This window comes from Schistocerca americana, chromosome 8 (genome assembly GCF_021461395.2).
Source record: "Schistocerca americana isolate TAMUIC-IGC-003095 chromosome 8, iqSchAmer2.1, whole genome shotgun sequence".
Taxonomy (NCBI): domain Eukaryota; kingdom Metazoa; phylum Arthropoda; class Insecta; order Orthoptera; family Acrididae; genus Schistocerca; species Schistocerca americana.
Window position 1 is genome coordinate 290874962 of NC_060126.1, and position 16518 is coordinate 290891479.

The 16518-nt window shown below is 45.5% G+C and overlaps 1 protein-coding gene across 1 annotated transcript in view; it reads right to left on the minus strand.

Moving 5' to 3' along the window:
- LOC124544678 (rabankyrin-5-like) overlaps nt 1-16518 on the minus strand; it is a 426179-nt gene that overhangs the window by 90318 nt on the left and 319343 nt on the right. The window contains exons 12-13 of the mRNA XM_047123303.1: nt 9553-9684; nt 7547-7667 (exon numbers count right to left, since the gene is read on the minus strand). Of these exons, the coding sequence (XP_046979259.1) occupies nt 7547-7667; nt 9553-9684 (253 nt within the window). The remainder of the gene's footprint in view (nt 1-7546; nt 7668-9552; nt 9685-16518) is intronic.

The following is a 16518-nucleotide window of genomic DNA, read 5'->3' on the forward strand; positions in this document are numbered from 1 at the left end:
CAGAATGTCGGTGGCGGCAGATGTAAAGAACAGCCTGGTAGAGGGCAAAGATCTCAGCTGTGAAGACCGAACAATGGCCGTGGAGCCGGTATTTGAAACTTTGTGCCTCGACAATAAAGGAACACCCGACCCCGTCATTGGTCTTAGAGCCATCTGTATAAATGAAAGTCATGTCGATGAACTTCGAACGAAGTTCCAAAAAACGGGAGTGGTAGACCGAACCGGGAGTGACCTCTTTTGGGAGCGAGCTGAGGTCAAGGTGAACGCGGACCTGAGCCTGGAGCCAAAGTGGCGTGCGGCTCTCGCCCACTCGAAAGGTTGCAGGGAGGGAAAAAGTAAGGTGTTGAAGGAGGCGACGAAAGCGAACGCCAGGGGGTAGCAGGGCAGAGACATACAACCCGTATTGACGGTCAAGAGAGTCGTCAAAAAAGGAACGATAAGACGGATGGTCGGGCATTGACAGTAGCCGACAGGCATACCGACAAAGCAGTATATCGCGCCGGTAGGTGAGTGGCAATTCGCCAGCGTCAGCATGAAGACTCTCTACGGGACTGGTATAAAATGCTCCGATCGCAAGTCGTAAACCCCGATGTTGTATGGAGTTGAGGCGGCGTAAGATGGATGGCCGTGCAGAGGAGTATACGAAGCTCCCATAATCCAGCTTGGAGCGGACGATCGACCGATATAGACGAAGTAGGACGGTTCGATCCGCTCCCCACGACAGACCACTGAGAACACGGAGGACATTTAAAGAACGGGTACAACGGGCGGCCAAATATGACACATGTGGAGACCAGCTAAGTTTCCTGTCAAATGTAAGGCCTAAAAATTTGGTTGTCTCCACGATTGGGAGAGCAACGGGACCGAGTCTTAAGGACGGTGGGAGAAACTCTTTGTATCGCCAGAAGTTAATACAGACCGTCTTCTCGGCAGAAAAACGGAAGCCATTGGCGACACTCTAGGAGTAAAGACGGTCAAGAGAACGCTGAAGACAGCGCTCCAGGACACATGTACACTGCGCGCTGCAATAGATGGTAAAATCGTCCACGAAAAGGGAGCCTGATACATCAGCTGGGAGGCAATCCATTATTGGATTGATCGCGATGGCGAAGAGAGCGACGCTCAAAACTGAGCCCTGTGGCACCCCATTCTCCTGGCGAAAGGTGTCGGACAGGACAGAACCCACACGTACCCTGAACTGTCGATCCATTAAAAAGGAACGAATAAAAAGAGGGAGGCGACCGCGAAGGCCCCATGTATGCATGGTGCGGAGGATGCCCGCCTTCCAACAGGTGTCGTAAGCCTTCTCCAAATCAAAGAACACAGCCGCGGTCGGGCGCTTCCGCAAGAAGTTATTCATAATGAAGGTCGACAAGGTAACCAGATGGTCAACAGCAGAGCGGCGCCTACGAAATCCACATTGTACATTGGTAAGTAGGCGTCGAGACTCGAGCAGCCAAACCAATCGAGAGTTAACCATTCGCTCCATCACTTTACAGACACAGCTGGTAAGCGAGATAGGTCGATAACTGGAAGGCAAGTGCTTGTCCTTCCCCGGCTTAGGAATCGGGACAACAATAGACTCACGCCAGCATGCGGGAACATGTCCCTCAATCCAAATGCGATTGTATGTACGAAGAAGAAAACGTTTACCCGCAGGAGAAAGGTTCTTCAGCATCTGAATATGAATAGAATCTGGCCCTGGAGCAGAGGACCATGATCGGCCAAGTGCGTTTTCGAGTTCCCGCATGGTGAATGGGGCATTATAACTTTCACAATTCGAGGAGCGGAAGTTAAGTGGCCTAGCCTCCTCTGCCTGTTTGCGGGGGAGGAAGGCAGGGTGGTAATGAGCGGAGCTCGAAACCTCTGCGAAAAAGCGGCCGAAGGCATTGGAGACAGCCTCAGGGGCCACAAGGACGTCATTCGCGACCTTCAAGCCAGAAACTGGTGAGTGGACCTTAGTGCCAGATAGCCGGCGCAGGCTACCCCAGACAACAGAAGAAGGAGTAAAACTGTTGAAGGTGCTTGTGAAAGCAGCCCAGCTGGCTTTCTTGCTTTCTTTGATAATACGACGACACTGAGCACGTAATCGTTTATAATTGATACAATTCGCCACTGTAGGGTGGCGTTTAAAAGTGCGTAAAGCACGTCGACGAGCACGTAAAGCGTCTCTACATGCTGCGGTCCACCAGGGGACCGGTACGCGACGTGGAGAAGAAGGAGGGTGAGGGATGGAATATTCAGCAGCAGCGAGAATGACTTCCGTGAGGTGTGCGACCTGACGATCGCAGCTTGTAAAGGTTTGATCCTGAAAGGTCGCCCTGGAAGAGAAGAGCCCCCAGTCTGCCTTGGAGATGGTCCAATTAGAGAAGCACGGAGAGGGGGTATGCTGCAGGAGATGGATAACACACGGGAAGTGGTCGCTCGAATATGTATCAGAAAGTGCATACCACTCAAACCGGCGTGCAAGTTGGGGAGTACATATAGAGAGGTCTAAATGGGAATAGGTGTGAGATGTGTCCGAAAGAAAAGTAGGGGCGCCAGTATTGAGGCAGACAAGATCGAGCTGGTTGAAAAGGTCTGCTAACAAGGAGCCCCTCGGGCAGGATGCTGGAGAGCCCCAAAGGGGATGGTGGGCATTGAAGTCTCCAGTTAACAAAAATGGTGCAGGTAGCTGAGCAATAAGTTGCATCACGTCTGCCCTGGTAACGGCAGATGACGATGGAGTGTAAACGGTACAAAAGGAAAACGTAAAAGTGGGGAGAGTAATGCGGATGGCAACTGCCTGCAGGCCGGTGTGCAACGTGATGGGATCGTAGTAAATATCATCCCGGACCAGCAACATAACCCCTCCATGAGCTGGGATACCTACCACAGGGGGTAGGTCAAAACGCACAGAGGTGTAGTGTGCCAAGGCAATTTGATCGCATGGGCGTAGCTTCGTTTCCTGGAGGGCTACGACAAGCGGACGGTGCAAGCGGAGAAGCAACTTCAAGTCCTCTCGGTTGGAGCGAATGCTGCGAATATTCCAGTGAATAAGTGCCATCGTAAGAAAAGAAAGATGAGAGAAGTGGTCACCTCGAAGGCCGCTTAGGGCCTGGCTTCGAGCGAGCACTGCCGCCGCTTTCAGTAGGCGGACAGTCATCGTCCATTGGGTCTATAGGGTCATCGGCCATCTCGGGAGGATGGCCGGGAGGGGGAGCTTCCTCCGCCAGTGAACGGCCAGATGTACGGCGACCAGCGGTGCGGCCAGGCGAAACGGATGACGGCCTGGGGCGGCAGCCGCTGGGTGGCGCAAGAGAAGAAATGCGCCGTGGCGGGGAAGGAGAACTGTGCTTCCTATGCGCCTTTTTGGAAGGACGTGTAGTGGAAGTACCGGTCGAAGGCTGTGAGGTCGAGGTACGGAGGAAGTCTGCACGGGATGGTTCCTTCTTGAAGGCCCGTGCATCTGACTTCGGTGTCTTCGTCTTAGCAGAAGCTGAAGAAGGTGCTCGTGTCTGTGGGGTGATGGGAGGAAGAGGAGACGTCAACCGCGCGATCTTAGCACTGGCCGAACGGACGACCGTGGTGCTGAAGGTCAGATCGCATGTCTGGGTTGCTACCTCCCGGGTAGTCCGAGGAGAGGCGAGGACAGTACTGTATTTCCCCGCTGGGAGCAGCGTGGGCTTCCTACTAGCCAATAGCTTGCGAGCAGCCGAGGTGGACACTTTCTCTTTGACCCGAATTTCCTGGATACAGCGTTCTTCCTTATAGACAGGACAGTCGCGGGAGGATGCGGCATGGTCACCCTGACAGTTCACACAACGAGGAGACGGAGGTGGACAGTCACCTTCATGGGCATCCCTGCCACAGGTGACACATTTAGCCGCATTGGAACAAGACTGTCGAGTGTGATTGAAACGCTGACACTGGTAGCAGCGCGTAGGTGTCGGGATATAGGGGCGAACAGAAATAACCTCGTAGCCCGCCTTGATGCGCGATGGCAGCTTAACACTATCGAAGGTCAAGAAAATGGTCCGGGTCGGTACAAGGTCATTGTTGACCTTTTTCATGACCCTATGGACAGCCGTCACGCCCTGCTCAGCGAGGAATGATTGAATCTCCTCGTCAGTCAATCCGTCGAGGGAGCTAGTATAGACCACACCACGAGACGAATTCAAAGTTCGGTGGGCCTCCACCCGGACAGGGAACGTGTACAGGAGGGTGGCCCGAAGCAGTTTTTGTGCCTGAAAGGCATTCTCAGTTTCTAGTAATAAGGTGCCGTTACGCAACCTGGTACAGGATTTGACAGATCCGGCTATGGCATCTACGCCCTTCTGAATAACGAAAGGGTTGACAGAGGAAAAATCCTTTCTGTCCTCAGTTCGAGAAACTACGAGGAACTGTGGGGCAGGCGGTAGTACTTTTGTCACTGTTGGCTGGTCACGTTTCCGTTTTTGGGTCGAAGTCGAAAGAGATGGAGTAGAATCCATTGCGGAGGAATCCCCCATGATTGCCAGCGTCTCCGATGGCACGCTCCTTCCTTGTGGGGACCCTCTCAGAGGGCACTCCCGCCTTAGGTGAATGTTTACACCTCAGGTCACACCTCCCGAGAAACAGACGGAGGGACCAATCGGCATGGTCAGAAGGTATCAGCTCAGGCAATCACCCCTCCCCGGGCCTGGCCTTTACCAGGGGGTACGCGCGTGCCTTACATGTCTACCCAGGGCGGGGACTTACGCGTTACCCCGTCACCGGCTACGCGTGCGAACGCGTGGGTCGGCCTTCAGGCACGCACAGGGAGGAAGGAAGAAGAGGAAAAAGAAGAGAGAGAGGGAGAAAGAGGACAGACTGTCTCAAACGCCGAGGCGGAGACCAGAGAAGGCAAGGAGAAGAAGGCAATGAGAAAGCAAGGGGAAGAAGGCAATGAAAAGGCAAGGAGAAGAAGGCAATGAGAAGGCAAGGAGAAGAAGGCAATGAGAAGGCAAGGAGAAGAAGGCAATGAGAAGGCAAGGAGAAAAAGGCAATGAGAAGGCAAGGAGAAAAAGGCAATGAGAAGGCAAGGAGAAGGCAAGGGAAAGAGTAAGGAAGACAGTGAGGTGGAGAAGAGCAAAGAAAGGAACCAACAAAAGGAAGGAAGAAACGAGAAGTGAAAAAACCAAAAGGACCACAATGACAGGTCGTGGAACCGTCCGTCTCCGGACGCAGGCGCGAACTACCCCCGTGAGGGGGATGGACTCCTTTTAGTCGCCTCTTACGACAGGCAGGAATACCGCGGGCCTATTCTAATCCCCGGACCCGCAGGGGGTGGAAAATTTCATTGCCTCTCCCTCTCTTCAGGTTGCTCTCTGTTTAAGACTTCAGAAAAATGGTCTCTCCATCTTCTAAGATGGTTTTCTTCTGTCGTCAACAATCAACCCTCCTTGCTTTTCAGAAGTCTGTTCTTGTTGAAACCTTTTTTGAAAACATTCTAGTGATGCGGTACAGTTCTTTAGTATCACCTCTTGCTGCGGCTGTCTCTGCTCTCAGAGCTTGCTGATCCATCCACTTTCTCTTATCATTCCTCACACTTCTCTTTATTTGAGAGTCAGTAGCTGCATACTCAGCTTGCATTCAAGTTTTCTGTTGTCTTGTTTTACTCATATTTAATTTTGCTTAATCTCCTTCCTACAGCTGATCAAATTCCACGTACACTCAGACATCCAATCTTTCTTTAAATGCTTTTTAAAGCCAAGGATCCATTTGCTCACATTGCAATAGACGTCCTTAATCTGAGTCCATGCATCATCGACACTATTTTCATCATTTTGTTGTGCTTCTTGGAGTGCCTCATAGCAGTTCCTTAGCTCAATACAGAAAGCTTCTTGTTTTGCTTTATTCTAAGTTTTCCCACGTCATATTTTTGTTCCCTTGTTTGAACTTCCTATTTTTAGCCATGATTTTTAGTCTAAAATTTGCAACAATAAGGCAGTGATCACTGCCAACATCAGCCCCACGTTTATTTCTCACTTTCATCAGCAACCTTCTAAATTTTTTGCTTAACGCTATATGATCAACTTGGTTTTCCGTTCTGTGATCTGGGGATACCCATGTAACCTTATGGCAGTTCTTGTGTGGGAATAATGTACCTCCAATCACCAAATTATGACTGGCACAGAAATCTGAAAACATATCCCCATTTTCATTCATTTCTCCGATACCATGGATTCCCTTTACATGCTCTAGACCTTCATTGTTCTTTCCAATTTTTGCATTTAGGTCTCCCATAATAATCAAGATGTCTCTCTTACTGGTACTCTTAATGGTGTCACTTAAGGAGAGGTAAAACTCTTTTCTTCTGTTCAGTATCAGAGGTTTCTGTAGGAGCACAGCATTGGATGACTGAGACATTTCAAAAGTTTGTATTAAAACTTGCTGTCAGTAGTCTTTCTGAAACCGGTTTTCATACCATAAGGCTCTTTTTTGCTCCATTTCTGTGCTCTGCATACTCTCCAGTGGGTCCAGAGTAGTATAAAAAGGTGTATCCAACTTGTGTTTGGATTTCTCCAAAATCTAGCCATCTCACCTCACTAAGTCCGAGAATGTCCAACCTGTGATTCGTCATCTCCTTTTTTCAGTCTGCTGGCTTCTCTCAATGTTCCAATATTGCAGAAATCTATTTTCGTTGTCCTTTTCATGCCAAAGGTCGTCATACTTGAGTGCGTCCAGTTGTTCTTTTCTGCTGTTTCTTTAATCATTTGTTTTTGGGAGTGCCAGTGATTGGCACACAGCTCCCTAGTCTGGTGATGGGGCTGCCACCTAAGAGCCTCCAGATTGCCTGATTTTCTTGTAAGGGTTTACTCCCATACGGCAACTGACTTCCCTACGCCTAAAAGTCTCCCCTATATGATTTGAGATGGTAGGAAAAGGACAGGGTAAGGACAGGCTTGGGACAGGTGAAAAGGACCAGTGGGCTACTGTGGAACACACTTCGTCTGGCTCCTCCCCCTTGGCCAATCCGGTATGAGTGACCCCGCTGGTAGCTAAGCTACCACCGGCATAGCCCTCAGGATCCAGAGCACGCAAACCACCTCGCCTGCATGGACAGTGCTACTGTAAGGAAACTAGTACATAAAGACATATTTAAATTGGTGAGTAGCAGGGTATGCCCTCACTGTGTAAGTGTCCTAAGCCTTTCTATGAAATCATCAGAATTATGAATATGCTGTGCATTTTTCACAACAAAAGACCTCCATACTGAGGTTAAATAACTGTTTGAATAGTAAATAGATGCATATTCATCATCACAACAGTGTTTTAAACATACAAAGGCATGAGGAACTTGAGAAATATTATCATCTTATGAGTGTACATGTTTTTTGCTTCCATGTTAAATGTTTCTGCATGCAAGCATATTTTCTAATAATGGTGAAAACTGTTTTATTTGCAAAATTATCTTGTAGTGAGTCTGCATATTTTAATCGTAGTTCTAGTTAAAAATAATTTTCTTCTTTTTTGTTATCTCACTTTGAGAATAACCACAAGACATGATAGTGATACAAATGATAGAAGTTCAATACAAACTTACACAGCATTCATATCAGCACCTTGGTCAAGAAGGAATAATGCTGTATGTGTATCCTGCTTCAAAATAGCTTGGTGAAGCAATGTTTGACCTTTACCATTGCGAACATTGACATCAGCTCCTCCTGTCAATATAATTAACAGAAACAAAACCATTATTGTATTGCATAGTTAGTGAATCATAAATTGTACAGCAGTACATAGTTATATAGGATGAGTTAAATAACTGCAATAAATTTTGAATGGAAACTGTTATACTGTTTAGAGTATATAGCAATATAAGCCATTCTGTAGCAAGTAGTCACGCACTGGAATTTTGAATTTATGCAAGCCAGTTATTACTTTCTTCTTCCTAGCACTTTGTACATTCCTAGGCTTCTTGACCTCGGTTCAAGTGTGCTGCACATTTCCTGATCCTCATTCTACCTGAGGCTTTACTTCACTTAACTCTGGCAGTGGTTGATACCCGTTTTCTGTGTTGTTGATAAAACTGTCAGATCGTGTTCTGTTTCTTCCTATCCTCCTACCAGCTGCCAGTTCCCAAACACCCTCCTCCCCCCTATCTCCCTTGATCCTTATGAGTTCCTTCCTTGCTTCCTCCAACTGTGGCTCAAGGGCACAGATTTTCCTTTCCTATTCCCCAATCAAAATGTTTCTACTGCGTACTCTGCAGTTCCAGGAGAGAGCCTCTTCTGTTCTCCCAACATTCTCTCCACTGCACAACAAATTCCTCTACTCACTACCCTACAACAGCTCCCACATTTCTCACTCATGATCAGTTGCGAAAGAATAATTAAGTTTAAAAAATGTTTTAAATTTGTCAAGGACGCGAGATTGGCTGTGTGTAAACAAAAAACGACAGAAAGGTCTTATGTGCGGTGGTTGTTTTTTTTGTACTGATTTAGAGATACAATGACAGAAGAATGAGTTTGTAATTCATTTGCTTTTAGAGAATTTATATTCTCAGGCATGTTTGGTCAGATTTTTAAACGTTAATAGCTTGGAAAATTTGGGCCTAGATCGCATCTATCTGACTAGTAAACAATATGAAATGTGTTAGTTAAATACAATTTAGAAATGTTTAATTACACTTTTATTGTGACAATAGACACTGATGAAACTAGTAGCAGTATTCTTTAAACGAATTTTGCACTATCAAGAAAACTTGAATAGAATTTTTTGTGTTTATGTCACACAAAATTTCGGGTTATGTCACGATTATCAGGACTTCAGCAGAAGAACAAGTTTTTTCAAGAACAAGCACTGCTGGGAAGCTAATATTTAGTTGTGTGACAAGAACGGACACTACAGCAAGAATACAAAACAAAGCAAAATTTAAATTTGACACTATTTCCTCTTAAATAAGTTCTTTTAGCGAACGAAGAAAATACCTGTGCTCTCACTTGGTGGCCATCTTGGTATATATGAGTTACAATTATTTGATATGTGCTGGGGATCAGACATTACAGGTGAGTTTTAATTGAGTTTGATGTTATGGTATTTTCTCTGTTTTATTCCTGTTTCCTGTCTTACAATGTCCCAAATATCTTTCATTTTATTTGGAGCATTTGCTATGAAGGAATTATTTGCGTTTCTTTGTGCTTGTTTTATGACTTAAGTTAAAATATTTTTATAATGCTTGAAACAGAAATCAAATTCTGGGGTATGGGTGTGCTGCCTACATATTTCATGAAGTAATCTCTTTTTCTTCTCAGATATTTGTTGTGATCCACTTGTTTTTCTTTCTTTAAATCTGTAAAGAATCACCCATATGTTTCATAGTACTCGAGTGAACAGTGATGTCGAAAACTATTAGTGTTTCCAGAACTGATGGCTACTCTTTGGAATTCAGTTGACAAATGGACACAGTTAGGAGAAGGACGATGCAACCAAGTTGGAGAAATTCCAGAAGGAAAGTGAGAAAATTATTGCATGTGCAGAACTCAACAATTTGAGCTCAAATCTCTTTAGTTATTATCAATAATGATAAATAAATAAGAGACAACTAACCTTCTATAAGAGTGGGTACGAAATGCTCCATACCATTACTCAAAGCCAATGAAAGAGGAGTATTACCAGAAGAGTCCTTCAGGTTCAAATCTGGAGCTATCCCCTTCTGTTCCTTTCGTCCCGACAAAGCCACTATACAAAAAATAAAGGCGATATTAATACAAACTTCAGCTTTGAGCGCGCGCGCGCACACACACACACACACACACACACGCACACGCACACACGCACACGCACACACACACACACCTCTTAATCTAAGAAGAAAAGGGAGCAAAAGAAAGTGAGGAGGAGGATGAGGAAAAATACATAAAATCTCATGAAAGTATGTTACAAAAATGGTCTTTTAAATAATAAAACAAGGCAATATTTCCTGAAGTTGTTTAATAGTTGTGAATAGCTCATCAAATGATTTAACACACAAATACTGGCATGGGCCCTGAGAAGAAAGTATAGAGTAGTGTAGAGTAGAGTTTTATTGGTCCTGGTGATAATATAGTACAGGATTCTACTGTTTTAAAATCAGTCACAATTAAAGGATCAGAAAACAGAACATCTGAATTTAACTTGTGGTGAACATAATAGAATTATTCACTGATGGCAAATTAACTTTGCACATGAGAAGCTATTCAAGGAACATTCCACAGAATAGTGACACTGATTTCGCCAGCAGCAAAACCATTACATACCTAAATATACATCAATGACAGCTGTATTGAGAAACAATTGTTGGTACACATAACAGATGTCCGACTTCTTTCTGTAATGATCTAATGAATCAAATAGTACCCGTAGCCACAGTGTTGTGTTCTGGGCACTGACTGCCACAATCAATGACACATGCTGACAGAGAACATTCAGCAGCAAGCCACTTCTGTGTTCTGACCTCCTTCCATGAAGTAATGACCAAGTCGATGCTGAGGAGTGACACGATCACAATGAAGATATCAGCAATCCAATGTTTGAGGTTATGTGGAAACCTAAAAAGTCTCTGGTTGCAAATCTGTTTATTCAGTTCACTTGAATATAGAAATTTGTGGTCTAAGACAGTACTGATCCCATGTAATGACCAAGCCCTTGAACACTGACAACCTTTTGAGAAGCTTCCATGTGATGAAAGTATCCTGACAGCCGTATTTATAACTCTTGGTCAAGCCAGTTATCACGGAGAGTTGGGATATCTTACAATACCCACCATATGTCACATGCTGCCATTAAAGTGATGTACCACTGACAGACTGTTACTGGGCCTCGAACCATTGACTGCTACCTGAACACCCACGCTTCTGGCAGCACTACAATCTGCCACCATCACGGAACTACTTGCTGGGATATAGCCACCATCCCACGTTTCGGGGACTGAACTGAGGTCCCCTGGTCCTGTGCCACTGGCGCCTAATGCAGCCAGTGGCAGCCAGTGGCAGCCATCCATCCTCTAGTGTGCTGGGTCACCCTACCTTCACTTGGCCACATTCACCGAGACAATGGCAGATGCCCCAGCCAGGTCCGCTATGGGCTACAGGCTCGGTTACATGAAACATCCATGGGGCATTAAGCTGCATCAGTGGGGGAACAGTATACACTGCTTAGGTCTTAAAGATTAACACCTTTGACCAAGATGACTGAATAATTGTAAAAATGAGTGTGTTTGTATCCATGGGCTGCCACCTCCTTGTGCAACTACGCCTTTTGTGGCAGAGGTCTCTCCCCTGCTCCAAACAATCCTGATACCCTGTCACATTTGTGTAGCAAGGGCCATGTAAGGAAAAGATTCATGAAAAGAACTACCACAAGAGGAAAAGGTTGCATGACGATACATATGAAGAGTGCTGAAAAATCACCGAGGACTAAAGCTACGCCTAAGTAGCAGCTTGGATTTTAACTTAATGCCACTCATGTGATTCCCTACATCTTTGGGCTTGACCACTCCCTACTTATCCCATAATATCAGCATTAGATACCATTGTAGTATTCAGAAAAGGACCAAAGGATGAACTGTTACCATTTGTAATATGCAAACAGTGCAATTTACCAGCACAGTATTGGTGTGTGTCCCTAATCACTTGGTGTAGTGTGCTGGGTACATCACTTGGAAGGAAATTACACCAGCCAGTGCTGAGAAAATGCTTGGCTCAGGCGAGGGGAACTTTATGTTCTCCAAAAACTTAAGGTTATTTTTAAGAATAAGCCAGCATACCCATAAGTTTTTCTTAAAGAGGAATTTCACAGAGCAGAGTGAATGTTTTAGGATAATTTAGGACAATATGAGTGAATGTTTTAGGATAATTCAGAACAATATGAGCACCATATATGTAAGTAATTAAATGTAAGTATCCAGTATGATTTTAAGTCACAGTTACTGAGTATAAGTCAGATACTACTTAGATCGTTTAGATATGTTTAAGCTATGGTACTGTGCCAATGATTTAAAACAAGAATAAGGGATCACAAAGGTAATGTTTTGTTAGATCTTACTGCCTTCACATCATGTGGCATAGCCTCAAAACAGCAAAGCTCTGACATGCAAGACATTGAGGATGCGAGATGAGTCAATGGTCATGAACTGAACTGCTCCAGGTCCCTCCAGAAGCAATGTTCCTAATAGTGTTAGATCCACCAACAATAGCTGACCAAGCAGAAGAGCTGACATTGGGGGACGTATGTTGATGTTAATAATGTAAGTGGAAGTAAAGAAATTAAAAGGATTTGTATAAGCATGAGGAATTAATAAAGAGTAATAAGAGCAGGAGGTTAGGCAAGTTCTGGATAGATTCCCCAGTTACAATTTCTCGTGAACATAACTAATGCTAGGCTACTGCAGATTTCTTACAGTAGTGAATAAATTTTCCTAATGGCTGAGATATAAAATATTGTACAATAGGAAAGTGCAAACATGCCTCCATGTCCAAGATCACAAATGCACACTCGTGCAGTGACACTTGATAAGATGGTAAGCTGGTTTGAATCCTGGTGGTGGAAAAAATTTTTACACCATTAGTATCTGACTAGCAAGGGGAGGAGAGGTGGTGGTACATTTCCTCATCATTAGACTTTGTCCCAATGTCCTGGTTTAGATACCAAATGTCTCCACAGTGTCTCATGAAGAGATGGCATTGGACAGTGTTGGTGGTGATTTGTCTGTCGGGTAGGGATGTTAAGCTTGGTGGTCCCCTTGGTGCTATTCATGAGGAGCAGGATATGTGCTGGTGCTGGCTTTCACCACCACTATCCCCACCATCATACACCCCCCGCACTTGCCCCACACACACAAAATACATACATGTAAGTACTACAAATATTGTAATGGAGCATGTAGCAAGTAAATGAATTAAGACAGTGCACAAACTGCTGAGTGTATAAATGTAAATATTCTAGTACTTTCGTTGCAATCAACTTTTAAATAGGAAATGAGGGAAAAATGTAATTAATTGAACGATGCCTGTAGCCACAGTGTCATGTTCTGTGCACTGACCACTGCAGTCAATGATCCATGCTGACATGGCATCCTCAATAGCAAGCTACTTCTGCACTTTGACCTACTTCTGTGAGCAATGACCTAGTCCTCACATGCTTACTACTGCCCAAGAAGCTTCCAGATGATGGTGGAAAGTGGAAGTGCTATATTTTCTCCATAGTCAACCTCCTGATAGCAGCATTTATCTCCCTGGGACCAGCCAGTCATCAGCCAGTTAGGCTATGTTACGACACCTATCATGTATCAGATGCTGCCATGAGGACAATGACATACCTATGATGCAGCTGCCTACTTTATCTTTGGGCCTTGAACATTTCACTGCAAGCTGACCACCCACACTCTTTATAGTTCTGCACTACGCCATTAACATGGGTCTTCTTCTTCTTCTTCTTCTTCTTTTTTCTACTAGTCACCTTTACATATTACAGGGATTGAACAGAGGTCTTCCCAGCCCTGTACCACTGGAGCCTGTTGTAGCCAGCTGGAGCCATCCAATTTCCAGGGTACTACTATCCTACTATCACTTGGTTGCCTCCACTGGGAAATAACAGAAGACACCGTGGCCGGGATTGCTATGGGGTCAGTTCTCAGTCACACAAAATGTCCACAAAGCCTGACACAGCACCAGCAGATGCTTGATATGTACTGTCACTAACAAGGACAGCACTGCTAGGGCAGCTGCACTAGGAGACACTTTGGCGGCATATTTGTCACACTTGTCAAGATTGCAGGTATCAACACCCGTGGCCAAGAAGATGAAATGGCTGTAAATAAAAAATAATGAAGGGCATTTGCATCTCCAGTAGTGAATCTCACACACACACACACACACACACACACACACACACACACACACTCACTCTCTCTGAGCCAACTGACTCCCTGTTACATTTTAAACACTTATGAAAACTGTAAAGTACCCTTATGGTAGAGATGGCACCATTTATAAATGAAACATCTGAGGCAAAAAGAGTTACATTTTACAAACAAACATGTTTATATGAATCACAAATTAGAAATTTAATAGATATACTGTTAAGATGTTTATGGGTAAATACACTCCTGGAAATTGAAATAAGAACACCGTGAATTCATTGTCCCAGGAAGGGGAAACTTTATTGACACATTCCTTGGGTCAGATACATCACATGATCACACTGACAGAACCACAGGCACATAGACACAGGCAACAGAGCATGCACAATGTCGGCACTAGTACAGTGTATATCCACCTTTCGCAGCAATGCAGGCTGCTATTCTCCCATGAAGACGATCGTAGAGATGCTGGATGTAGTCCTGTGGAACGGCTTGCCATGCCATTTCCACCTGGCGCCTCAGTTGGACCAGCGTTCGTGCTGGACGTGCAGACCGCGTGAGACGACGCTTCATCCAGTCCCAAACATGCTCAATGGGGGACAGATCCGGAGATCTTGCTGGCCAGGGTAGTTGACTTACACCTTCTAGAGCACGTTGGGTGGCACGGGATACATGCGGACGTGCATTGTCCTGTTGGAACAGCAAGTTCCCTTGCCGGTCTAGGAATGGTAGAACGATGGGTTCGATGACGGTTTGGATGTACCGTGCACTATTCAGTGTCCCCTCGACGATCACCAGTGGTGTACGGCCAGTGTAGGAGATCGCTCCCCACACCATGATGCCGGGTGTTGGCCCTGTGTGCCTCGGTCGTATGCAGTCCTGATTGTGGCGCTCACCTGCACGGCGCCAAACACGCATACGACCATCATTGGCACCAAGGCAGAAGCGACTCTCATCGCTGAAGACGACACGTCTCCATTCGTCCCTCCATTCACGCCTGTCGCGACACCACTGGAGGCAGGCTGCACGATGTTGGGGCGTGAGCGGAAGACGGCCTAACGGTGTGCGGGACCGTAGCCCAGCTTCATGGAGACGGTTGCGAATGGTCCTCGCCGATACTCCAGGAGCAACAGTGTCCCTAATTTGCTGGGAAGTGGCGGTGCGGTCCCCTACGGCACTGCGTAGGATCCTACGGTCTTGGCGTGCATCCGTGCGTCGCTGCGGTCCGGTCCCAGGTCGACGGGCACGTGCACCTTCCGCCGACCACTGGCGACAACATCGATGTACTGTGGAGACCTCACGCCCCACGTGTTGAGCAATTCGGCGGTACGTCCACCCGGCCTCCCGCATGCCCACTATACGCCCTCGCTCAAAGTCCGTCAACTGCACATACGGTTCACGTCCTCGCTGTCGCGGCATGCTACCAGTGTTAAAGACTGCGATGGAGCTCCGTATGCCACGGCAAACTGGCTGACACTGACGGCGGCGGTGCACAGATGCTTCGCAGCTAGCGCCATTCGACGGCCAACACCGCGGTTCCTGGTGTGTCCGCTGTGCCGTGCGTGTGATCTTTGCTTGTACAGCCCTCTCGCAGTGTCCGGAGCAAGTATGGTGGGTCTGACACACCGGTGTCAATGTGTTCTTTTTTCCATTTCCAGGAGTGTAGAAATTGGAAAGTTTCACTGCAACTAATTATTCTTAGTGTAGAATGCTGAAAGTTTTCTTAAACTATGTTGCAGTCAAAACAGTTTTCAAAATAGGATTAATGTTCCAGTTTCACTGTAAGCAAATGTTTTCAGCTTCCCTCTAAATTTATTTGCTTGGACAAGGGTGTGCAGGCTGTTGTAATATCTTAGTATGTCAGCAATTTGTGGGCTACTTAAAGAAATCCTTCCTAGTCACCCAAAATTTTTAATTCCACCGCCCTCTCAGATTCACTGATGACATCTTTAGATAGTTTGAATGAGGTGCTACTTGATTTCAAAGTAGCATAATTTCTTCACTTCATCTGCTATGTAAGCCTTGTTACTGATGTTAGGTTCATTGCTAATCTTATTTCTGCTGCTCTTCATTTCTTTGGACTTTCTTTAGTTTACTTTCAATCCATATTCTGCGCTCAGAAGACTGTTCAGCCATTTTGTCAGCTCCTGTAACTCCTCCTCGCTTCCACTGAGGATGGTAATGTCATCAGTGAATCATATCAGTGAATCTTATCTCTGGTCTTGTTTTGTCCTGAATTTTAATCCTGCTCTTCAACCTGTCTCTTATTTCCATCATTACTTCAATAGAGATAGAGCAACATGGGGACGGGGCGGGGGGGTGTTCCCTTTTCAATCCTAGCACTTCTCTCTTTGTCTTCCATTCTCGTTCTCAATTGGCTCTTGTACATATTGTATATTACCCATCTTTCCCTATAGCTTCTACAAATTTTTCTGAGAATTTCAAATCTCTTGCACTATTTTACATTATCAAAAGCCACTTTTTTTTTCAACTAATCCTGTGAAGTAGTTCTTTGTTTTTCTTGCATTTTAGCACATTAATATGAACAGCATCACAGCTGTCTCTCTGGTATCTTCACAGTTTGTAAAAGCATCTAACATAACCTCAGTTTTCTTTTCTATCATTCTGTATATCTTTTTGTCAGCAAATTTGATGCATGAGCTATTAATGTCACT